The sequence below is a fragment of the Carcharhinus amblyrhynchos genome, chromosome 1 (assembly GCF_965287045.1).
Source record: "Carcharhinus amblyrhynchos chromosome 1, sCarAmb.v2.hapA, whole genome shotgun sequence".
In the NCBI taxonomy this organism is placed as follows: domain Eukaryota; kingdom Metazoa; phylum Chordata; class Chondrichthyes; order Carcharhiniformes; family Carcharhinidae; genus Carcharhinus; species Carcharhinus amblyrhynchos.
The window spans coordinates 29,870,928-29,896,628 of record NC_137324.1 but is presented as its reverse complement, the minus strand read 5'-3'; the positions used below and the strand labels follow the sequence as shown (position 1 = coordinate 29,896,628).

General features: G+C 44.1%; 2 protein-coding genes across 8 annotated transcripts in view; one reads left to right on the top strand and one right to left on the bottom strand.

The window, feature by feature from the left end:
• The window catches only part of hdhd2 (haloacid dehalogenase-like hydrolase domain containing 2), a 40,383-nt gene extending 38,195 nt beyond the window's left edge, over nucleotides 1–2,188 (top strand). For all 3 annotated transcript variants that reach the window (XM_080205341.1, XM_080205422.1, XM_080205515.1), the window contains exons 6-7: nucleotides 1,021–1,084; nucleotides 1,717–2,188. In XM_080205341.1, the coding sequence (XP_080061467.1) occupies nucleotides 1,021–1,084; nucleotides 1,717–1,820 (168 nt within the window). In that variant the 3' untranslated portion in view covers nucleotides 1,821–2,188. The remainder of the gene's footprint in view (nucleotides 1–1,020; nucleotides 1,085–1,716) is intronic.
• Nucleotides 2,189–6,381: 4,193 nt separating this feature from the next.
• The window catches only part of katnal2 (katanin p60 subunit A-like 2), a 55,677-nt gene continuing 36,357 nt past the window's right edge, over nucleotides 6,382–25,701 (bottom strand). For 2 of the 5 annotated variants that reach the window (XM_080204942.1, XM_080205114.1), the window contains 5 exons: nucleotides 18,674–18,765; nucleotides 11,707–11,817; nucleotides 9,189–9,351; nucleotides 8,498–8,600; nucleotides 6,383–7,204 (listed from right to left, as the gene is read on the bottom strand). In XM_080204942.1, the coding sequence (XP_080061068.1) occupies nucleotides 7,065–7,204; nucleotides 8,498–8,600; nucleotides 9,189–9,351; nucleotides 11,707–11,817; nucleotides 18,674–18,765 (609 nt within the window). In that variant the 3' untranslated portion in view covers nucleotides 6,383–7,064. Of the gene's footprint in view, nucleotides 7,205–8,496; nucleotides 8,601–9,188; nucleotides 9,352–11,706; nucleotides 11,818–18,673; nucleotides 18,766–25,701 lie in introns of those variants that run through there. The other 3 variants (XM_080205031.1, XM_080205201.1, XM_080205233.1) reach the window with 3 other exon arrangements.

The window sequence follows — 25,701 nt, the reverse complement described above, 5'->3', positions numbered from 1 at the left end:
AGATTTCCTTCCCTAAAGGACATTAGTGAACCTAATCGACAATGGTTTCATGTTCATCAGTGGAGTCTTAATACCAAATATATTTATTGAATTTAAATTCCACCCTCTGCCTAAGCGGGATTCAAACCTTGGTCCTCAGAATATTAGCTGACTTCTGGATTAATGGCCTAGTGATAATACCATCATCTCCCTGTTTATAACAAACTGAAGGTATCGGCTCTGCTTGTTGAAATAGAGAATTTGAGAGCCTATAGATTTATTCAGAATTCTGGAAATTTGATCAAGTAAATCAGAAAAAAAATTTCCATTGATTATTGAAATGGGAAACACAAAAGCATAAATTTAAGATCAAAGGAAGATGAGTAAATTATAATTTTTGTCAGTTAGGTCCTGGAAATCAGAAACTCCTTATCCACTGATTTAACATCCCTTTCTCAGTACATGCTCATTTTCCCTGTCCCCTTTCCATGCCTAACTCCCTTTCCGTCTCCCTGCTCGCAACCTCTCCTCCTTTCCCTGCCCTTCATTCACATTGCTTATTTTTAAATTGAGATACTACACTGGCAACCCTCCCACCCTCTGGCACAATTAAATAACAGTTGAAGAATTATGGCCAAGCTTCCTATTATTTCATTTTTCACTTCACTCAGCATCTGGGAACAGATCTTCACAGCCTAGTGCCTTTTTCACTACAGTTGCATCAATTCCTTATATGCTATTAGCCACCACTTTGTCTTGTATTCTTTCATTACACAGTGCAATATACTACTGTGAAAATTGATGGAAAGCTTTAACATCCTTTATGCTCCAGAGGATGACATTGTCTTAAATCTCTAATTAACTCTACCCTTCCTTTAACTATCCTTTTACTTTCTACTTTTAAAAAATTCTTTGTGATTTACCACTTTCTTCACACCACCTCTTGGTCCTTTTAATCTTTGTTGTTCCCCCTCTATTTTTTTTGTCCCATCTTTTATACAAAAGAGGTTGTTAACTAGGAATAATTTTTTCTGCCTATAGGATGCAAGAGATGACGTTGGTGGAGCACAAAATGCTGGCATGTTGGGTATTTTGGTAAAAACTGGTGAGTACGCTTGTAATTAATTATTTGCAAAACTTCCAGTGAATAATTTGTTCTGTTCTTGCCACTTTACCACCCGCCCCCCAGTCCCCCAAATCACAATAATTCAGTAGAAAGGGTAATATCCTGCACTCTGAATCCTGAACCTTCTTGCAGGTTTGTATGTTGCCTTTCAGTGACATTTACATTATGAAATCATTTATAAAAACTCGTTAAATTTTCATGAAGACAGAATCTCTTCAAATTCTGTGTTAGAATGTAACCAGTGACAATGTTGTATTGGATGTAATAAGGGTCAGCTGACCCAGTAAACCATGGAACCAATTATAGACTTAGGTAATAGTTAGCTTGACCAGCCGATTCACTATAAATAAGAACCTATGTAGAATTGTGTGAAGCTTGGAGTGGCTCAGGGTGAGGCCCAAGTTTGGAGTAATGAAGTTTCTTTATTAAACCCTTTCTTTGATTTATAAATTGGAGTAAGTTCTGTTATATTTTCATTATCTGCATTTTTGAAGAGTTCTTTCTAAGGAAACACTCTGTAATACAGATTCTAGTTCAAATGTCCTAACTGCAAAATAATCAGCACTGTTGATATCTCTGCTGACATTTTGCTCTTGTTTCATTCTTTTTAGGCAAATACCAACCTGGAGATGAAGGCAAAACAAGTCCTCCTCCATATTTAATATGCAATGCGTTTCCACAGGCTGTTGATCACATACTACAAAAACTACTGTAAAAATTCATAAAACTGAAAAAATCATCTAACTATGATAGCCAGATTCTGTAAACATTTACCAAACTCCTGCAGGCTGTTGTCAAAATACAGAGGGGGGAATTCTCCTGTCTCACCTGCCACAGGAATTGTAGTGGGCAGGGGCAGAACACGCAAATGTCCATTGACCTCAGGTGGGATTCTCCAGTTTTGATACGTGTGTGGCCGGAGAATCCCACCCAGAATATCAAAATTATTGTGTTGAAATTTTGCCGAATTGAACAGTAATGCATGTGGAAATTTTATGCAGTTGCCAGTGGGGGTCAGAAGGGGTCTGTAGTCGTATTTCAGTTTTTATGATCCTGAAAAATAAAGATGATTTTGGATCAAGACACTTGATTTCATCTTTCCAAGGGCAATCAACATATTGTCTTTGAGCAAATAGCTGTTTGTTAAGAGTCTGGTGCTCTAGAATGTCTCCTAAACTTTCCCCTGACATTTCTAAAGCTGTGCGCTCTTGTCTTGGTATCTCAATGTTAAATGGAAAGTATCCTGTGGACATCTCTTTTGAGGTTGAAGAGCCAGAGTTTATGTAAACATTCTTCTGATTCCATCCTTATATCAGCAAGAATCAACCTCATGGTTCTTCCCTCGGCTGTTATTAAGGACTTACGCCTTCCCCACCAACCACTCCCCATCCCCCACTATGTCACAGCAACCAAAACTGCTTTGACATGCATTCAAATTATATCTGTATTTTTGAGCCCAACTGATTTGCTAATGTCATCCAGTATCCTGATCATTCTCTTTATTATAGGTTCACACAGTTAGGTTGAGTCACCTAAAATGCCAAGTTTATTTCAACTTCTTGACAAATTCTGTTTTCGTGCTTGCAATATTTGTGCCTTCTAAATTTACTCACAATGTGCCAAGCCTGGCTTTGGTTTGTATTGCATTTGATTTGCTGATCAATGCCAATTTATATAACCTGTTGATTCTCTGTAATATCTTGCTTGCTCCCTCACTGCTGCAAGCTTGGTGTCAGTTACAAATTAAAGATTGCATTCAGAAATTATAGATTTCCAGTAGGGAACACTACCGCACTCCATTCACATTCCTGCCCAGCCACTCACCATACCTTAAGGACTGAACAAGGGTTAGACTTGAGCCAAAAGAAAAGTTGCAGAGCATGAAGAAAAGGGGACATGATCTCTCTCTGTCCGACCCCAAAAACATAACTTAAGGACTGAAGTCAGAATAATGGATCTTAATTGCAGGGTATGGTTATTGTCGTCTTTCTGGAAAAGGGAAATTCTGATCTAGAAATTCTAATGGGGTGCAATCCCAGCAGTCAGACCAGGAATATGTCTGTTGTGTTCACCATTGACTCTGCCAAAATTTATCGGTCTTTAACATTGTTATTGGTTGGATTGTAGAGCTGCTTTGCTGACTGCATGCCTGTTTTGGTTGGAAAATGTATTTGTCTGACTTGAGAACACCAGAATTAAGAACAAAGAAAATTACAGCACAGGAACAGGCCCTTCATACTCCAAGTCTGCTCCAACCATGCTACCCAAGTTAACTAAAACCCCCTACCCTTCCAGGGACATCTATTCCCAACCGATTCATGTACTTGTCAAGGCTCCCCTTAAAAGTCACTCTCACATCCGCTTCCACTACCTCCTCTGGCAACAAGTTCCAGGCACCCACCACTCTGTGTAAAAAATCTGCCTCATACCTCTCCTTTAAACCATGTCCCTTGCACTTTAAACCTATGCCCCCTAGTAATTGACTCTTCCACTCTGGGAAAGAGCTTCTGACTATCCACTCTGTCCATGCCTCTCAATCTTGTAGACTTCTATCAGGTCTCCCTTCAACCTCTGTTGTTCCAGTGAGAACAAACCAAGTTTCTCCAATCTCTTCTCATAGCTAATGCCCTCCATACTAGGCAACATCCTGGTAAAGCTTTTCTGTACCCTCTCCAAAGCCTCTACACATCCTTCTGTTGGTATGACGACCAGAATTGAAAACTATATTCCAAGTGTAGCCCAACTGAGGTTCTATAAAGCTTGCAACATGAGTACTTGAAATTGCTAAAGAGTTCCCACTCACTCTCCCCTCCCCCAGCCACCAATTATTCAATGGACTGGATCCTTTCCTACTACTCTTTTTGTAACCTTTGCCTGCCAGTCACTTATGGGCATATTTGCATATATTTACAGTCAATGACAAATGTGCCATTACCTATACCTTGCACTGTAGGAGCACTGAATGAAAAGGGTGCCTACTTCGCCCAGGGTAGATGAGAGGCAGTGGAATTTATTTTTGATCCAGAAGACCTGGAGAGGGGAGGGAGGGAGGGAGGGAGGGAGGGAGAGGGGAGGGAGGGAGGGAGGGAGAGAGAGGGGGGGGGGGGAGAGAGAGGGGGGGGAGAGGGAGAGGGAGAGGGAGAGAGAGAGGGAGGGGGAGGGAGGAGAGAGAGAGAGGGGGGGGAAGAGGGAGGGAGGGAGGAGGGAGAGGGGGAGGGAGAGGGGAGGGAGGGAGGGAGAGAGGGAGAGGGGAGGGAGGGAGGGAGAGAGAGAGAGGGAGGGAGGGAGAGAGAGGGAGAGAGAGGGGGGGAGAGAGGGAGAGAGGGGGGGGGGAGAGGGAGAGAGAGTGGGGGGGGGAGAGGGAGAGGGAGAGAGGGGGGGGGGAGAGGGAGAGGGAGAGAGAGGGGGGGGGAGAGGGGGGGGGGAGAGGGAGAGAGAGAGGGAGGGGGGAGGGAGGGGGAGGGAGAGAGAGAGGGAGGGGGAGGGGGAGGGGGAGGGAGGGAGGGAGAGGGGAGGGAGGGAGAGGGGAGGGAGGGGGGAGGGAGAGAGGGACGGGGGAGGGAGAGAGGGACGGGGGAGGGAGAGGGAGGGGGGAGAGGGAGGGGGGGAGAGGGAGGGGGGAGGGAGAGAGGGAGGGGGGAGGGGGAGAGGGAGGGGGAGAGGGGAGGGAGGGAGAGGGGGAGGGAGAGGGGAGGGAGGGAGAGGGGAGGGAGGGAGAGGGGAGGGAGGGAGAGGGGGACGGGGGAGGGAGAGGGAGGGGGGGAGAGGGAGGGGGGAGGGAGAGAGGGACGGGGGAGGGAGAGGGGAGGGAGAGGGGAGGGAGGGGAGGGGAGGGAGAGGGGAGGGAGGGGAGGGAAGGGAGGGGGGGGAGGGAGGGAAGGGAGGGGAGGGGGGGGAGGGAGGGAGGAAGTGGGGGGGGGAGGGAGGGGAGAGAGGGAGGGGGAGGGGAGAGAGGGAGGGGGAGGGGGCAAGGGGAGGGGAGGGGGGGGAGGGAGGGAGGAAGGGGAGGGAGGGAGGAAGGGGAGGGGGAGGGGAGGGAGGGAGGGAGGGAGGAAGGGGAGGGGAGGGGAGGGAGAGGGGGGAGGGAGGGGAAGGGGAGGGGGAGGGGAGGGAGGAGAGGGGGGGGAGGAAGGGGAGGGGGAGGGGAGGGAGGAGAGGGGGGGGAGGAAGGGGAGGGGGAGAGAGAGGGAGAGAGGGGGGGGGAGAGAGGGGGGGGGGGAGAGGGGGGGGAGGGGGGGGAGGGGGGGGAGGGAGGGGGAGGGGGGGGAGGGAGGGGGAGGGGGGGAGGGAGGGGGAGGGGGGGGGGAGGGGGAGGGGAGGGAGAGGAGGAGGGAGAGGGGAGGAGAGGGGGAGGGGGGGAGGGGGAGAGAGGGGGGAGGGGAGGAGGGGGGGAGGGGGGAGGGAGAGAGGGAGAGAGGGGGGGAGGGGAGAGGGGGGGAGGGGGGAGGGAGAGAGGGAGGGAGAGAGAGGGGAGGGGAGGGAGAGTGGGGGGGAGAGGCGGAGGGGGAGGAAGAGGAGGAAGAGGGGAGAGGCGGAGGGGGAGGAGGGGGGGAGGAAGAGGAGGAAGAGGGGGGAGGGGGGGGGGAGGAGGAGGGGAGGAGGAGGGGGGGGGAGGGGGGGGGGAGGAGTCACTGTTTTTGTAGAGTTTGCACGTTCACCCCATGTCTGCGTGGGTTTCCTCCAGATGCTCCGGTTTCGTCCCACAATCTGACCCAAACAGGCAGCGGAGAGTGGCAATTAAGAGAATTTCACAGTAACTTCATTGCAGTGTTAATGTAAACGTTCCTTGTGCCTAATAAATAAATGGTAAACTCAGTTACACAGGGCATTGGTAAGACCACATCTTAAATACTGTGTGCCGTTTTGGTCTTTTTATTTAAGGATGTAAATGCATATAGGTGGTACAGAGGTGGTTTACTAGATTGATACCTGGAATGAGCAGGATGTCTTGCCCAACTGAAAACTGGAAAGGTCGGGCAGACTGGACTTGTTTCCATTGGAGTTTAGTAGATGAGGGGTGACTGAAGGATCACAAGATCCTGAACAGGGTGACCATGGAACAGACGTTTTCTCTTGTGGGTAAGTCCAGATCTAGGGACACTGCTTTAAAATTAGGTATTGCTCTTACAGGCCAGAGATGAGGATTTTCTTTTCTCTGAGGGTTGTGTGACTTTGGAACACTGCCTCAGAAGATGAGGTCATTGAGTATTTTTAAAATGCAGAGGTAGACGTGATACAATTTCATGACAATAAAGAGTTCTATATCAGTACTAAGATAGATCGTGGAACTGTTTTTAGGTATTTGAATAAAAAGTTTAGGACATTAGGCAGCAAATATATTTATTTTCTTACCCCATTGACAGTTCATAGTTGCTGCTTTAACTTATTAAAAAAAACTTTAAAATACACAAAATGCTGAGAAGATTTAGGTCCATTGACTATCAATAAGGCAAATAATGGCTCTTGAATAATGTTAACCTTGTAAAACAGGATGTGAAGCAGCCATGACTGATGAATGGGTGAGAGGGCCAACAATTTACACTTCTCTTCAATTAATGCCTGAATTTCTTTAGGTTTTACAGATTAACTTTGAGTCCTGCACAACTGAAAACTGACATAAAAAGTGAGAGCTTCTTTTGTACATTTTTTTCAAAGATTGCTTTCTCTCCCCGCTGCGTCTGTATATACTTTCCATCAGTCACAGAATCAATATTCACTTTAATTGGCGAGTTACACGGATGATTGTTGTTCCTAGTGATCCTTGTCTGACCATGTTTCCATGATAGTCTTAAGACTTTGAGAGTCAAAAGTCAACACACTTGCAGACATTTGACAATTAAATGTCCAACATATTCTTAAAAAGGGAACAGTTTCACTTTAAAAATGTCAAAGGATTTTTGCCAGTCTGGAAGCCTTTGCCGGTGGTTTGTTGCAGTTCCCTGCTTGTTGCATGCTCAATTCATACCGACTCGTATTCATGCTGCCAGGCAGTGTATTTCTGACAAAGATTCTTAGCAGATGGTTTGGTGTGAATTATCACGTCAAGGACATCATTTGTGGAGATTGTTTCCAGTTGAAAAATGGGTAGACTGTTTTTCCCTAAATATAGAAGTGAAAATCGTATGCATTTTAGCTGGTATGTAGCAGGTACAACACATAGCTGGTGTTCTACCAGATGTACTGATTACTGCACATGCTTGGAGAAAAACTAAGATATTGACTATGTTTCACTCTCCACAGATAAGTATTTACAGTATTTTTGTTTTTACTTCAGATTTTTACGTAAGTATTTTATCTTTTCATCCAGCTGTTGCATCTGAAATAGCTTTTATGCCTTTTAATCCTATTTTACTAAACTGATCTGCCCTGACTGCAGCCAGCATGTTGCACTGACCACCGCTGCCCCCATACCTATACAAAAGGTATGCTGGTAATGCAGAAGTCCCAGAGATCAAATGGTCTACAGCCATGTGAGGCCCAATTCACTTGGCACAATCAAACCAACGTCAGACTTAATGTGAGGAATTTAATGATCTGGAAGGGGGTCAGCTGGAAATTCGGGCAACACCACCACGGCCATTTTTGGGAGGTCCGATGGGATTAAGTCCTAAACAGCACTTATTTTCCTGGCTGCGGGCTTCTCAGCTCCTGTGAGGTGTCACTCCCTATTCCCACCTCCACCACAGAAATCTTAATCCGGGTCGATAATCCACTCCAAGAGCTGCCAGCTAGTTAGAGATAAGCGGCTCCACAGTACTGCAGTGCCCCCAGCTAATACTGCAGTGGATTGGCATTGGAGGCTGAGGAATGTTGAGAGGGTCAGATCTGCCATGCCAGTCATGTGGAGCAGGAGGCGTGGTGGGGAGAAAGGGGTTCATTTTAAAAGGTCTGACTCTGGGTCCCTCTGTTCCCATTGCAGAGTGCCCAACCAGGCGAGCCAGGATCTAGGTCTACCCATAAGGTATTCCTCGTGGTAGGTGCACACAGTCAACCTGCAGCAGCAGCAGGATGAGGTGTTTATGATGGTCCTTAAGATCTCAATTGCCCTTAATGGCACAGCTGAAGGAAGGCAGTAAGGTGACAGGATCTCCTGCCAGCTCATTCCACCTCCAAACCTAGCTCCTCAGATAGGGGGTAATGAAATTACCCCCACAATAAATCTTTTCTAAATTCATTACAGCCAGGTCAGAATACTGGTGAAACATCAAGCAACTTCTTCCTTTACTCATATGTTTACAGTTACATTTTTAAAGGATCCAGCAGTATGAAATTAAGGATTTTAAATAAAGCCAGCCAGAAACCACTGATTTGTTTTACAAGTAGGATTAGATTCCAATTTGAATCAAATTACTGATTATTTTGTGCAGCTATCAAGTTTATCTTCAAATCTACCTGTTTGGTGATTTTCTAGTGCATCAAAGATCTTTCTCACAGGTCGCATAGCTGCCTCTTTGCAAACCAACTTGATGTCAGATCCGGAATAGCCTTTAGTTTCCTGTTGGAGAAAGTACAGAAGGGAATGACGGTTGGAGCGTGGAAGCATTTTTGTCAGATCTAAAATTGTGTGTCTAGGGATCCTCACACAAAAATGTCATACATACCTTCATGTTCCTGCAACTACTGGTGTTCACTGTGCTCCATCCACAATCCACTTCCTCATCTACCCTTTCCACTGCAGAGTTTTCTCGCTTTGTTGTCTCTCCTACACACTATCTCAGTTAATCCGCCTGCCTCCCTCAACTTTCAGTGAAGCATTTTACAGCTTTCCAGAGTCCTGGACAACAGAGTTGTGTCGTTGCCATATACAGCTTCTCCAACTCCTTTTGTTTCTCCACTTGTTCCATCAGTTGCCGCAGAACAAAATTTTCATCCAATCAGCATGGGCTAGTTTTCAAACTTGGATTCCAAAAGCTAAACAACACTAATTATAAACCACCCTACTCTCAATCTCACCTTATCCTGCTACAGCATATATCAAGAATTCTAACATTAGGATCTGCCATTATAAATGTCACATCATCTTGCATTGATAACTCAAGATAGTTTTAATGCACAATAATGCTAGAGTGAATGCAATACTCACTTCTCCCAATAAACTATAGTCCAATTCAGTCCGAAGCTCTACACCACCACTGTTACTCAGAGGAGGTAGCCAGTGCAAAATCATTGCCTGGCGTGCTTCTTTGGAAGGAAGATCAACTAAAATGCGTTTCTCCAGTCGCCGTAACATGGCATGATCCAATTCCCTGCAAAAAATATTAGTGTCATTGGTCCTATTTATAGCAAGGTTTTCTGAAGCTTCAACAGGTCTTTTGTTTTACTCATTTATGGGATGTGAACGTCACTGGCTAAACCAGCATTTACTGCCCATCCCTTGTTACCCTTGAGAAGGCAGTGGTGAGCTGCCTTCACAAACTGCTGCAATACTTGACATATAGGTAGATTGATGTGGAGATGCCAGCGTTGGACTGGGGTAAACAGTTATGCTCTGTTTATGGTCAGAACTTCCACACACCTGACGAAGGGGCAAACCCTGAAAGCTAATGGTGTTTACTACCAAATAAACCTGTTGGACTTACTTATGTAGATAAATTCATAGAGTTGTTAGAGAGGGAGTTCCAGGACTTTGATTCAGAAACAGTGAAGGAATGGCGAAATATTTCCAAATCAGGTTGGAGTGACTTGGAGGAGAATTTCTAGATGGTGGTGTTCCCAGGTAAGAAGGGCTGCAGGCAAAAGCCTGGAAACTACAAGCCAGTGAGCCTGCAGGGGTAAGTTGTTAGAAGGTATTCTGACAGGATCTACAGGGATTAGATGGGCAGGGAGTGATTAGGGACAGTCAAATGGCTTTGTGAGTGGAAAATCATGTCTCGTGAATTAGTCTTTTGAAGAGGTCACCAAGAAGGTAGATGAGGGCAGTGCAGTCGATGTTGTCTGCATGGACTTTAGCAAAGCTTTTGACAAGGTACCCCATGGTAGGTTGTTCCACAAGTTCCAGGGTGAGGTAGCCAATTGTCACAAAATTGGCTTGATGACAGAAGCCAGAGAGCGGTTGTAGAGGGTTGTTTTTCAAACTGGAGGCCTGTGATCAGCAGTGTGCCTCAGGGATCGTTGCTAGGTCCACTGTTATTTCTCATTTATATTATTGATTTGGATGAAAGTTTGCAGATGACACCAAGATTAGTGGCATAGTGAAAAAGGTTATCTAGAATTGCAACAGGATCTTGATCAATTGGGTCAATGGGCTGATGAATGGCAGATGGGGTTTAATTTAGATAAATGCGAAGTGATGCATTTTGATAGATCAAACCAGGGTAGGATTACTCAGTTAATAGTAGAGCATTGGGTAAAGTTAAAGAACAAAGTGGTCTAGGGGTACAGGTTCATAGCTCCTTGAAAGTGGAATCTCAGGTGGACAGGGTGATGAAGGCAGCATTCAGCATGCTTGGTTTCTTTGGTCAGAACACTGAACACAGGAGTTGGGACATCTTGTTGAAGTTGTACAAGACATTGGTAAGGCCACACTTGGAATACTGTGTACAGTTCTGCTCACCCTATTATAGAAAGGACGTTATTAAATTAGAAAGAGTGCAGAAAAGATTTATTAGGATGTCACCGGGACTTGGTGGTTTGAGTTATAAGAGGCTGGATAGACTGGGACTTTTTTTCTCTGAAGCGTAGGAGGCTTAGAGGTAATCTTACAGAGGTCTATAAAATAATGAGGGGCATAGACAAGGTAGATAGTCAGTATCTTTTCCCAAAGGTAGGGGAGTCTAAAACTAGAGGGCATCAGTTTCAGGTGAGAGGGGAGAGATACAAAAGTGTCCAGAGGGGCAATTTTTTCACACACAGGGTGGTGAGTGTCTGGAACAAGTTACCAGAGGTAGTAGCAGAGGAGGGTACAATTTTGTCATTTAAAATGCATTTAGACATTTACAGGGGTAAAATGGGTAGAGAGGGATATGGTAATTGAGATTAGCTAGGTTAAAAATTGGGTGTCATGGAGAGTTGGGCCGAAGGGTCTGTTTTCATGCTGTAAACCTCTGTGACTATGATTCTATCTGCTGACCTTGTCCATCTAAATGGTAGCAGTTGTGGGTTTGGAAAGTGCTACCTAAGCAACTTTGAGTTCCTGCAATGCATCCTGTAAATAGTACAGATGGCTGCCACCATTCATCAGTGGTGAAGGGATAGCAATCAAATGGCCTGTTTTGTCCTGGATTTTGTTAAGCTGCTTTGGTGATCATGGAGCTGCACTCATCCAGGCAACAGGAGAATGTTACATTATAGTTCTGACATTGTGGGTACAAGAGGAGAAATCAGTAGAAGAGGAACTTCTTCACTCAAAGGGTGGTGAATCTCTGGAATTCTCTGCCCGTTGAAGTGGTGGAGGCTACCTCGCTAAATATTTTTAAGACGCGGGTTGATGAGTTTTTGATAAGAGAGGGGATTAAGGGTTATGGGGAGAGGGCGGGAATGTGGAACTGAGCCACGACAGATCAGCCATGATCTTATTGAATGGCGGGGCAGGCTCGAAGGGCTAGATGGCCTACTCCTGCTCCTATTTCTTATGTTCTTACGTTCTTAAATTAATTTCTCACCAAGGTAGATTTGAAGCTGCCAAAACAAAGACAAGGTCATCAGATCGTGCCAAGCCATCCATCTGGACTAGGAGTTCTGTCTTCATCCGTCGGCTTCCTTCGTGTTCTCCCCTGCAATTAAAAAAAATACTGAAATAGTTTCTTCCAAGAACTTCTTTACTTATATTTATTGATTTTCTGGTTAATTTTTTTTCATTCATTTCTCTCCTTCAATTTATCTCCTAATATTACAGGCTGAAGATCTACTTCTGCAATAAGCTAAACTATCATTAGTCACTAGGAAATGTTCAGGAGGAGTTTCGTCAGCATTTTTCCCACTGTAAATCCTAGTAGGAAGTGTCTGACCTCCCTGAGGCAGCATTGTTGCGAATTGTTGAGCCAAAGTAATGTAGGAAAGAGCTGAAGGTTTGGAAGAGCCAATTGAGGAATTGTGCTCATAGTTTGCAACAGATGGAACTGTGGACAATTGAAATGAGATGCAATGTATATGATGCTAGACAGAATCTGTAGTGTTCTGTTCAGCAGAGCAGAATTGGTGCTTGAGTGCAGACTTGAGACTCCAAGACTTGGGAATGGAATATCCAGAGACAAGACTGAAACCCTGTGAGGTGAGCTGTCGTTGGTGTCATCCGTGTTGCAACAACCTTTGGAGAGAATTCCAAGATTAAGTCTTCAAAAGGTGAAGACTGCAGTCTCTCAGTTTCAATGAGATTTGCTGACTCTGTTACAATGTCTGGATAGGTTGTTGAGAAATCTATGGACTCTGTCTTGATTGCATCTGCCATTTATTGTGTGGTGTGTTTGACCACAATTGGTTCACTACTTCATATGTTCCTCATTTTACCCTGAATATTAGAGTATAAGGCATATTGTGTAATTATTTTATCTTTCTGACCTTGTATAGTAAAGTTTATTTTTGTTTGCTCTTAAGAACATAAGAACATAAGAAATAGGAGCAGGAGTAGGCCATCTAGCCCTTCGAGCCTGCCCCGCCATTCAATAAGATCATGGCTGATCTGTCGTGGCTCAGTTCCACTTTCCCGCCCTCTCCCCATAACCCTTAATCCCCTCTCTTATCAAAAACCCATCAACCCGCGTCTTAAAAATATTTAGCGAGGCAGCCTCCACCACTTCAACGGGCAGAGAATTCCAGAGATTCACCACCCTTTGAGTGAAGAAGTTCCTCCTCAACTCCGTTCTAAACCGCCCCCCCTTTATCTTGAGGCTGTGCCCCCTAGTCCTACTGTCTTTTCGAGCCAGAAGAGTCTCTCCACCTCTATCCTATCCATCCCATTCATCATCTTATACGTCTCAATGAGATCTCCCCTCATTCTTCTAAACTCTAACGAGTACAAGCCTAGTTTATTCAGCCTCTCCTCATAGCTCAACCCCCTCAACTCTGGTATCAGTCTAGTAAACCTCCTCTGCACTCCCTCCAAGGCCAAGATATCTTTGCACAGGTGCGGCGCCCAAAACTGCAGACAGTACTCCAGCTGCGGCCTCACCAATGCCCTATACAGCCGCAGCAAGACCTCCCTACTTTTATATTCAATCCCCCTCGCTATGAAGGCCAGCATCCCATTCGCCTTCCTGACCACCTGCTGCACCTGCAAGCTGGGTTTTTGCAACTCATGCACAAGGACCCCGAGGTCCCTCTGCACCGTCGCCTGCTGCAGTTTTTCGCCACGTAAGTAATAATCCTTCCTACCATTATTCCTACCAAAGTGGACCACCTCACACTTGCCAACATTAAATTCCATTTGCCATTTCCTTGCCCATTCGCCCAGCCTATCTAGATCCTTCTGTAGACTCTCCCCACCCTCCGCACAATTTGCCTTTCCACCAATCTTGGTGTCATCAGCAAATTTCGACACCCTACACTCGGTTCCCTCCTCCAGATCATCTATATAAATGGTAAAAAGCTGAGGCCCCAGCACCGACCCCTGGGGCACTCCACTAGTCACCATCCGCCAATCTGAATAGCACCCGTTGACCCCCACTCTCTGCCTCAAGACTTGGGAATGGAATATCCAGAGACAAGACTGAAACCCTGTGAGGTGAGCTGTCGTTGGTGTCATCCGTGTTGCAACAACCTTTGGAGAGAATTCGAAGATTAAGTCTTCAAAAGGTGAAGACTCTCTGCTCTTGTGTTTCTTAAAACTCAAACTTTGTTTAAACAAAATATTATTAGCTCCTAACTCTCTCTGAGCAAAATCTAGGGGGTCTGGTCAATTATCATAATAATACAAAGAATCTGCGAAAGCCAGATTTTATTCTGAGTCTAATTTGTCCACTAATATCAGCCAGGATCAGAACAAAGCACGTGGATCTGGAATAGAGGCAGTGCAAAGAAAAATACAGTCTTAGTACAAAACACCAGTAGCAAAATGACAGTCACAGTAAAGCCCAGAAGCCAGTGGAGAAATGCACTTCAGCCCAGAACAAAGATTTCTAAGTCAGATAATAGAATCAGTGCTTGGGAGTGTTGGGTTGGCACACTCTAGAAACAATCTGCATCAACTTAGATTTATTCAATAGATAAGCATCTTATTCACCATGCGCTGCCTTGCAACACAGCCACAGAAACAAAATCCTTTGTGGGATCCAGGCCAAGATAAAGGCCTAGACCCTTGCACAGGAGTGAGTTTAACTATTCTTTTACATTTTAAGTGGTTCCCTAATACAGGGGCACATTAGGCATTGCCTCTACCCTATCACTGGATGATGCAGCACCCATCCACACACCTACTAGACTTTTCCACCACTATTCAGCATTGTTGAACACCAGACAAATCCCCATCCAAACAAAAGTCCTGAAAGAAATGGCGGAGGTGATAGTGGATGCCTTGGTGGTTATTTTCCAGACGTCGCTGGATTCCGGGGAAGTGCCGGAAGATTGGAAAACGGCTAATGTTACGCCGTTGTTTAAGAAGGGTGCCAGGCAAAAGGCGGGGAATTATAGGCCTGTTAGTTTAACGTCTGTTGTAGGTAAAATGTTAGAATCCGTCATCAAGGAGGAAATAGAGAGGCATCTTGAGGGGAACTGCTTGATAGAGCAGACGCAGCACGGTTTCGTTAAAGGGAAGTCGTGTCTGACAAATTTACTGGAGTTCTATGAGGATGTGTCTAGGGCGGTGGATAGAGGAGAGCCGGTGGATGTGGTCTTTCTTGATTTTCAGAAGGCGTTTGACAAGGTACCTCAGAAGAGGTTATTGCAGAAGGTCAGGGGACATGGAGTTGGGGGTAGGGTGTTAGCGTGGATAGAGGACTGGTTGTCAAATAGGAGGCAGAGAGTGGGGGTCAATGGGTGCTATTCGGATTGGCAGATGGTGACTAGTGGAGTGCCCCAGGGGTCGGTGCTGGGGCCTCAGCTATTTACCATTTATATAGATGATCTGGAGGAGAGAACCGAGTGTAGGGTGTCGAAATTTGCTGATGACACCAAGATTGGTGGAAAGGCAAATTGTGCGGAGGGTGGGGAGAGTCTACAGAAGGATCTAGATAGGCTGGGCGAATGGGCAAGGAAATGGCAAATGGAATTTAATGTTGGCAAGTGTGAGGTGGTCCACTTTGGTAGGAATAATGGTAGGAAGGATTATTACTTACGTGGAGAAAAACTGCAGCAGGCGACGGTGCAGAGGGACCTCGGGGTCCTTGTGCATGAGTCGCAAAAACCCAGCTTGCAGGTGCAGCAGGTGGTCAGGAAGGCGAATGGGATGCTGGCCTTCATCGCGAGGGGGATTGAATATCAAAGTAGGGAGGTCTTGCTGCGGCTGTATAGGGCATTGGTGAGGCCGCAGCTGGAGTAGTGTGTGCAGTTTTGGGCGCCGTACTTACGCAGGGATATTTTGGCCTTGGAGGGAGTGCAGAGGAGGTTCACTAGGCTGATGCCGGAGTTGAGGGGGTTGAGCTATGAGGAGAGGCTGAATAAATTAGGCTTGTACTCGTTAGAGTTTAGAAGAATGAGGGGAGATCTCATTGAGACGTATAAGATGATGAATGGGATGGATAGGATAGAGGTGGAGAGACTCTTCCCGCTCAGAAAGGATAGTAGGACAAGGGGGCACAGCCTCAAGATAAAGGGGGGGCGGTTTAGAACAGAGTTGAGGAGGAACTTCTTCACTCAAAGGGTGGTGAATCTCTGGAATTCTCTGCCCGTTGAAGTGGTGGAGGCTACCTCGCTAAATATTTTTAAGACGCGGGTTGATGGGTTTTTGATAAGAGAGGGGATTAAGGGTTATGGGGAGAGGGCGGGAATGTGGAACTGAGCCACGACAGATCAGCCATGATCTTATTGAATGGCGGGGCAGGCTCGAAGGGCTAGTTGGCCTACTCCTGCTCCTATTTCTTACGTTCTTATAAAAGCCCACTATTCCTCAGACATAATGTTCATTTTTTTTCCAGCTGCTTGTAAAGTTAAAAAAAAACAGCCACTGAAATCCATTTCTAAAGTCAAAATAAAATGTTACATATAATTTAAAAAAGCCTACTGGGGGATCTCAATGGATCTGACCAGCAAGTACAATAATAAATAGCAAATGACAAGTATTTCCCAACAGGCAAGTTGGAAATGCTAGGAGACCTCTTGTCTGCAGTTAGTTCAGAGTGGTATTGGTGGAACCTGCAAGATAAGAGCAGGTTTAGGGTAGATGTCAGGAAGTAACTCTTTAAATAAAGGTTAATCAATAGCTGGAAGGGATTGTCAGGAAGAATGTGAAATTGAGGTCAGGACACTGAACTAATTTAAGAAATTAGATGTAGGATGAGAATACAATAGATTGGTTTTCTGGAAAGATTTGAAATTAGATAAAAGTGTTTCTTTGTCCAAATCTATCTTGTGATTTTGCCCATTTTTTGCAGGTGGTTGGGCACTCACTTGAGTGATAACAGTGTGCGTCTTAGAGAGAGATAAAGGAAAAACACATTTTTTCTTATTATTAATTCTAGCAGTCAGATGTCACTGGCCCATGCCATTCCTGACTTCCAAAGTTAACTGTCAGCGTATATTCTCTGACCTGAATGGGGAGAGAACAGAATGATAAGTTTTTATTAACCACTGTCATGATAAAGGGTTGACAATTCTGAGATAATGCATTTTTACTATAATTATATTGCTTCTACCTGCTCTTCAAAGGTTCAAACTATAAAAAAGTCAGCAGTCACAGATCTAACAAAAACAGACATAGAGAAACAGATGTACAAAGAGGAACGGGGGAACAAATTGGGAGACATGGACCTGAACTTTAGGCTGAAGGTCAGCTGTGCCAGTCTCCCATCTAGAAGGACAAGGACAGCAGATAAATGGGAACACCATCACCTGCAAGTCGCCCTTCAAGCTACTCACTATCCTGGCTTGGAAATATACCTCCGTTCCTTCAGGGTCAAAATCCTGGAATTTTCTCTCTGACAGCACTGTGCGTCAACCCACAGCACATGGACTGCAGTGATTCAAGAAGACAGCTCACCACCACCTTCTCAAGGACAACTGGGAATGGGCAATAAATGCTGACCAGCCAGTGATGCCCATGTTGCATGAATGAATCTTTAAAAAAGTCAGGGCAAAGCCACCTCTGCTTGGTCAAGTCACACCACAGCCATTTAACAGCCACCAGGCCATTAACTGGCCAGGGCAAAACCACTGCCCCAGCTGGAAGTTGAGTCTCCAAAAACCATCAGCCAACCAAATGGCTAGCAGCTCTTTAAGCCCAGCAGCAGGAACTGTGGTCACATCTGGGACAATAAGATGATTAGAGGTTTAGATAGGGTGGACAGTGATAGCCTTCGGATGGAGAAAGCTAGCACGAGGGGGCATAGCTTTAAATTAAGGGGTGGTAGTTATAGGACGGATGTCAGGGGTAGGTTCTTTACCCAGAGGGTGGTGAGGGATTGGAATGCCCTGCCTGCTGCAGTTGTAAATGCGCCTAGTTTGGGGGCATTTAAGAGATCCGTGGATAGGTTTATGGATGGAAAGGGTTTGGTTTAGGTTAGAGGGTCATTGTTTTTTAACTGGTCGGCGCAACAGGCGACGGTGCAGAGGGACCTCGGGGTCCTTGTGCATGAGTCGCAAAAACCCAGCCTGCAAGTGCAGCAGGTGGTCAGGAAGGCGAATGGGATGCTGGCCTTCATAGCGAGGGGGATTGAATATAAAAGTAGGGAGGTCTTGCTGCAGCTGTATAGGGCATTGGTGAGGCCGCAGCTGGAGTACTGTGTGCAGTTTTGGGCGCCGCACCTGCGCAAGGATATTTTGGCCCTGGAGGGAGTGCAGAGGAGGTTTACTAGGCTGATACCGGAGTTGAGGGGGTTGAGCTATGAGGAGAGGCTGAATAAACTAGGCTTGTACTCGTTAGAGTTTAGAAGAATGAGGGGAGATCTCATTGAGACGTATAAGATGATGAATGGGATGGATAGGATAGAGGTGGAAAGACTCTTCCCGCTCAAAAAAGACAGTAGGACTAGGGGGCACAGCCTCAAGATAAAGGGGGGGCGGTTCAGAACGGAGTTGAGGAGGAACTTCTTCACTCAAAGGGTGGTGAATCTCTGGAATTCTCTGCCCGTTGAAGTGGTGGAGGCTGCCTCGCTAAATATTTTTAAGAAGCGGGTTGATGGGTTTTTGATAAGAGAGGGGATTAAGGGTTATGGGGAGAGGGCGGGAAAGTGGAACTGAGCCACGACAGATCAGCCATGATCTTATTGAATGGCGGGGCAGGCTCGAAGGGCCAGATGGCCTACTCCTGCTCCTATTTCTTATGTTCTTATGTTCTTATGTTCTAACATCGTGGGCCGAAGGGCCTGTTCTGCGCTGTAATGTTCTATGTTCTAATAGGCAGCTGCAATGGCACCCGATTCTCTGCTCCCCCTCCCACCCTGTCTGCCAGCCCATTCAGTGGGGGCGGGGGGTAGTAAATTTCCACCACGAGAGATGGTAAAAATAATTTTTAAAATATAAAAATGGATTAAGAGTACTGACCCAGGGGCACTGCCACGCTGGCTCATCACTGACTCCAGCTCATCCAGAAAGATGGTTGAGGGAGCATGAAATCGAGCAAGTTCAAACAGCACCTGGGAAATACAATAGGTAATACATTTCAAAAATAAAATTCATAAGTCAAAATAAGGATAATGTTGTGCAAAGCAGAAATGGGAAGAACACACAATATAAACAATTCCCAAATGGGTGGCACAGCTATAGCTACAAACTATCCTGTATTGACAGGGGACAAGGAATCAAATAAAAAGACAGAATATAATTCTGGAATAAATAAAATTCATAAATCCCTCTGCACCAACAAAACAAAGAAAGGAACAGCTGAATGAGTTGTGCCACAGGATATATCAGAAAAAAGTTAGGAAACCTGAAAACAGATTTGTCTGAAGAAGCCTCATCAACTAGCTTCATCACATCCTTCCAGAAAACTAACCCTATTGTCTTCCTATTACAGCATATAGTAGTGTTCTAAATGAATACAAACATCAATAAAATCTGAGGAAGGGTCTCAAGACCAGAAATGTCACCTGACTGACTCCTATTTCACTAGAATTGCTGCCTGACCTGCTCAACATTTCAATTCTTTTCTGGTTTTGTTATCAAGATTTCCAACAGCATCTTGTTTCCTAACCGAATCCACTTTTCCAAACCACAAGCTTCCTGAAAACTATTTCTAGCTGGTAATGGTTATTTATTAAAAGAAAAACTTGCTGTTTACCAAAGCTAATCTGGACTGCAGATAAGTTGTCTAACCAAATATTAGCTGCATCTCTCTGCAAAAGACCTAAAACATTTTAAAATTATTTTTTCTGGGTTCAGAAGAAGTATGCTTTAGAACCACAGGATGTCGACTATCGGGTCTTGGGAATTTGTCTTCGGTCCTTAAAGTTTCTCCAGTACTTTTCCTCTGCTGAAGTTAACTACTTGAAGTTCCTGACTCATGTTAGCCTCTTGATTACCCGCCATATCTGGTGGGCAGTTTGTGTCTACCACTGTGAACAGAGATAAATATTAGTTCAATTTATCTGCCATTTCCACATTCCCCATGGTAATTTGTTTTGTCTCTGCTTCTAAGAATCCAACATTTACTTCAGCTACTCTGCTCATTATGTGCTTGTAAAACATCTTAGAATCTATACTTATGTTCCTGGCTAGTTTATTCTCATGTTCTATTTTTTCCCTTATTAGCAAGCTTTTGATCATTCTTTGCTGATTTCTAAAACATTCCAAATCCTCAACCTTACTATTATTCTTTGTAGCATTTTAAGCCTCTTCTTTTAATTAAATATTCTCAACTTCCCTAGTAAGCTGCAGAAAGATCTTTCTCACCGAGTTTTTGATTTTAATTTTAACGGATTTTTGTTGAACATTCTGAATGATTTCTTTAAATGTATTTACTATCAAATATTTTGGTCAATTTGCCCAATCAACAATACCCAGCTCTTCCTTCATATTTATGTAATTGACTCTGCTCAAGTCTAAGATTCATGTTTTGCGCTCAAGTACGTAACTCAAAAATCATTCAAGCCAATTACCAACGTTTTTACAGCTTCTCTCCAAAAACAGATTGCTTCTTTCCTTTCACCTGACCTGCTGTCCAGTTCAATGTCAGAACCATTTGATTTCCCACCATCTAAATGGCAAGCCACAGCCTTTAAATGAGTCACCCAAAAGTGGAATTTAGTTTGGGCCTGAGGACAGCACAGACTTTTATGCAGAACTGACAACTTTAGATCTTCCTGCAGAACTGACACTCTGGCAACTTGAGGTAAATCAAATTCTCAACTTCTAATTCTTGCTGTGACATAGAATGGTTTCACAGTGTCAGTAATACACCAGTTTCTGTGCAAGTCTGACAGTGGATATCAACAAGCTATTTAACTATGTAATTAAAGTCAAAGCTAACTTGCACATAAACATTCCAGCTAGAGTCACCAAATAATAGTCAGAACGGAAGCCCAATTTATTTTCCTTTCCAGGAAACAGAATCAGTGTTTGTGAGATTAGGTACAACAGAAGTCAGAAAACACTGCAGAGGGTGGTTTATAGTCCCCGTGACAATAGTTATACCATTGGAGAAAGCATTTTTTTGCAATAAGTAATTGGAACTTGTAATAAAGGTAACATAGTGGAAATGGAGGATACTAATCTTGATATAGACTGGACAAATTAAATTGGCAAAGGTCAAAAGCCTGGAATTTCCTCCCTAATGGCATTGTGTGTCAAACCAGCACATGGACTTCAGCGGTTCAAGAAGGCAGCTCACCACCACCTTCTCAAGGGCAACTAGAGACAGGCAATAAATGCTGGCCAGCCACTGACACCCATGTCCTACAAACAAATAATAAAAAAAAACAGGAAGATTAGTTTGTAAGATGCTTTCACAACAGTTTCCGAGAACAATATGGGATAGTTTTAGTGTGAAAGAAAATAAAGGACCAGCATTCTTGAGGTGCATTCAGGAGAAAAATTTTGGCCAGTATGTAGCAAGTCCAACAAGAGAGAGAGCATTTTTGCACTTGCTTTTAGAGAATTAAGCTTGACAGGCGGAAAGAGCAGCAGTGGGGTAGTTGTGATCATAATTCATTTAGTTTTAATATAATTATGGAAAAAAATAAAGATCAAACAAGAGTTAAAATGTTAAACTGGGGGACAAGGTCAATTTTACAAATTTGAGGAATAATTTAGCAAAAGTGGACTGGAAGCAGCTACATGAGCGTCAGAGCAGTGGGAGGCATTCAAACAGGAGATTCAAGGGATTCACAATGAACACGTTCCCACAAAGAAAAATAATAGACATGGAAATGGTTGGACATGTGGGTAGTAAAGTGGCAAATGGAATTCAATCCATAGAAGTGAGAGGTGACACATCTAGGGAGGTCAAGCAAGGCAAAGGAATGCACAATTTATGTGAAAATATTGAGAGGTGTAGAGGAAATGAGGGACCTTGGGGTGAATGTCCACAGATTCCTGAAGATAACAGATAAGAGTCTTGAGAAGAAATACAGAAAGGCTTGATTATCATTTTCCAATCCTCACTGGACACTGAATGCCAGAGGATTGGAAGACCACTAATGTCGTACCTTAATTTGAAAAGGAAGCAAGGGTCAGTCAGTCTAACCTCAGTAGTGGGAAAATTGGAATCAATTCTGAGATACAAGATAAACTGTCACCTTGAAAGGCATAAATTTGTTAAGAGAAGATCATGCCTGACTGACCTGATTGAATCTTTTAAAGAAGTAACAAGGAGGATTGATGAAGGAATTGCAGTTGATGTGGTATAAATGGGTTTAGCAAGGTTTTTGACAAGGTCCCGTGTACAATAAAATTGCATCAGATCCAGGAGAATGTAGCAAGCTGAATACAAAATAAGAACATAAGAAATGGGAGCAGGAGTAGGCCATCTAGCCCTTCGAGCCTGCCCCACCATTCAATAAGACCATGGCTGATCTGAAGTGCATCAGTTCCACTTTCCCGCTTTCTCCCCATAACCCTTAATTCCCTTGTCTGTCAAAAACCTGTCTACCCATGACTTAAATATATTTAGCGAGGTAGCCTCCACCACTTCAACGGGCAGAGAATTCCAGAGATTCACCATCCTTTGAGTGAAGAAGTTCCTCCTCAACTCTGTTCTAAACTGCCCCCCACTTATCTTGAGGCTGTGCCCTCTAGTCCTGCTGTCCTTTCTGAGCGGGAAGAATCTCTCTACCTCTACCCTATCCATCCCTTTCATTATCTTATACATCTCTATAAGATCCCCCCTCATCCTTCTAAACTCCAACGAGTGCAGACCCAGTCTATTTAATCTCTCTTCATAGTCTAACCCCCTCATCTCTGGTATCAGCCTAGTGAACCTCCTCTGCACTCCCTCCAAGGCCAAAATATCCTTGCGCAAGTGCGGCGACCAAAACTGCACACAGTACTCCAGCTGCGGCCTCACCAGTGCCCTGTACAGTTGCAGCAAGACCTCCCTGCTTTTATATTCTATCCCCCTCGCTATAAAGGCCAGCATCCCATTCGCCTTCTTGCTCACCTGCAGACTGGGTTTTTGCAACTCATGCACAAGGACCCCCAGGTCCCTCTGCACCGTAGCATGCTGCAGCTTTTCACCCTTTAAGTAGTAATCCCTCCTACTATTATTTCTGGCTCAGTGGCAGGAAACAAAAGGCAAATGTTGTTAGGCTGCTTCCAATGAGGTTCTGCAGGGGTCAGTACTAGGTCTGCTTTTTGTATATATTAACAGATTTGGACATAAATTTAGGGGACGTGATCAGAAAGTTTACAGAGAACACAAAAACTGGCCACATGGTTGATAGCAATGACAGTTATGGACTGCAAAAAAAATTAAAAGTTTAAAGATTAAAGTTTCTTAAAGTTTATTTATTAGTGTCACAAATAGGCTTACATTAACACTGCAATGAAGTTACTGTGAAGATCCCCTAGTCACTACACTCTGGTGCCTGTTTGTGGGTACACTGAGGGAGAATGGTCAAGGCACCTAACCAGCATGTCTTTCAGACTGTTGGAGGAAGCCAGAGCACCTGGAGGAAACCCACACAGATACAGGGAGAACATGCAGACTCCACACAGACAGTGACCCAAGCTGAAAATTGAATCCTCGTCCCTGGCACTGTGAGGCAGCAGTGCTAACCATTGTGCCACCGTGCCACCCACCTGGACACAATTGGACATGTAGGTAGTGAAGTGGTAAATGGAATTCAATCCATAGATGTGAGAGGTGATGCATTTAGGGAGGTCAAGCAAAGCAAAGGAATGCACAATTTATTTGAGAATATTGAGAGTGTAGAGGAAATGAGGGACCTTGAAGTGAATGTCCACAAATCACTGAAGATAACAGGATAGATTAATCAGGTGGTTAAGACGAAATTTGGTATCTTTTCATTTATTAGCCAAGGCATAAAATATAAGAGCAAGGAGGTGATGCTGGAAATGTATAAATCTGTAGTTAGGCCACAACTTGAGTACTGTGTGCTGATCACCTCATTACAGAAATAATGTAAGTGCACTAGAGAGGGCGCAGAGGGGAAAAATGCAGCTATGAGGAAAGATTGGATAGGTTGGGGTTATTCTCAATTTAAGAATTGTGAGGGTCCTGGATAGACTGGGTGTAATGAGCCTATTTACCTTAGCAATCACTTGAGGGCATCGATTTAAAGTGACTGGTGGAAAGATTAGAGGGGAGATGTGGAAATATTTTTCATCAGTGGGTGGTAAATTTGCAAACTCATTCCCTGAAGGGGTAGTAGAGCAGAAGGCTTCAACTCATTTACAAGATGTCTGGATATGCATCCCAAGTGCTGTATCCTGCAGGCCCACAGCAAAATCCTCGAGTGTGGGATTAGGCTGGTGGTTCATTTTTCAATTGCACAGACATGATGGGCCAAGTGGCCCCTTTCTGTGCCACTGAATTTCTATGATTCTAATAAGTCATGAAGCCAACCAGATCTGGTATTGGGCAATAAGGCAGGTTGAATTAGTAATCTCATAGTAAAAGACTCCCTGGAAAAAACTGATCATAATGCAACTGAATTTCATTTATCTTTGAGAATGGCATACTCAAATCCAAAACAAGAATCTTAAACAAAGCCACACATTGGTATAAGGGGAGAGCTGGCTATCATTGATTGGGTAAATAGACTGTGGGAAACATTTAAAGAAAGAATTCAAAATTGTTCAGCAACAATGTTCTATTAAAAACAAAAATGCAGCAAGAAAGACCCAGCTGCAGCTTACTGCGAAAGTTAAGTATAGTCTCAGATGAAAAGAAGAAGCTTACAAAGTTGGAAAGGATATTGGTGGTTGAGCATTCAGTAGAAAATAGTAAAGGACGACTAAAAATTTGCTATAAAGGGCAAAAGTAGAATAAAAGTAAACTGGTCATAAGTTTAAAAATGTACAATAAGAGCTTTTACAAATATAAAATATATCATTGGTCTCTTGGAGGCAGAAACATGGGAAATTATTGTGGAGAATGAGGAAATGGCAGTAAAGCTGAACAAATATTCTGTGTCTGTATTCACAGAAGACCACCCAAGTTTTCAGACCAGAAATAAAGGGAAATCAAGGTCTAATAAGAATGAGGAACTTAATATCAACAGAGGGAAAACATAACATCTAAAAGCTGAAAAATGCCCAGGACTCGAAGGTCTACATCCTAGGGTTCTAAGATAATTAGCTGCAGGGATAATGGATGCAATTTTGGAACAGTGGTTAACACTGCTGCCTCACAGCGCCAGGAACCCGGATTCGATTCCCAGCTTGGATCACTATCTGTGTGGAGTTTACACATTCTCCCCGTGTCAGCATGGGTTTCCTCTGGGTGCTCCAGTTTTCTCCCACAGTCCGAAAGATGTGCTGGTTTGGTGCATTGGCCATGCTAAATTCTACCGCAGTGTACCTGAACAGATGCTGGAATGTGGCGACTAGGGGATTGTCACAGAGACTTCATTGCAGTGTTAATGTAAGCCTACTTGTGACACGAATAAATAAACTTTAAATGGTTATGATTTTATAAATACCCCTTGATTTTAGAACGATGTTCATGGATTGGCAGTTAGCGAATGTAACAGTTATTTATGAAATGAAGGCGAGAGAGATAACAGGAAACTCTCCTGAGATCAGTCATTAGAAAAACGCTGGAATCTATTATTAAACAATCACAGTGTGAATAAACATACCATCAAGATGATTTTATGAAAGGAAATTATGCTTGACAAATTTATCAAGAGTTTTTTAAGGATATAACTAGTAAGGTAGATATAGCCATAAGTAAATGCAATATGCTTGGATTTCCAAAAAGCTTTCAATAAGGTGCCATGCAAAAGGTTAATTTGCAAAATAAAGGCTCAAGGAGTTGGGAATAAGATATTAGCATGGATAGATGATTGGTCTGAATGAAGTGAAAGCAAGAGAGTTGGGATAAACAGAGCATTTTCATGTTGGTAGCTGAATGATCAGCATGGGGCCTCAGTTTTATATAGACGTGGACA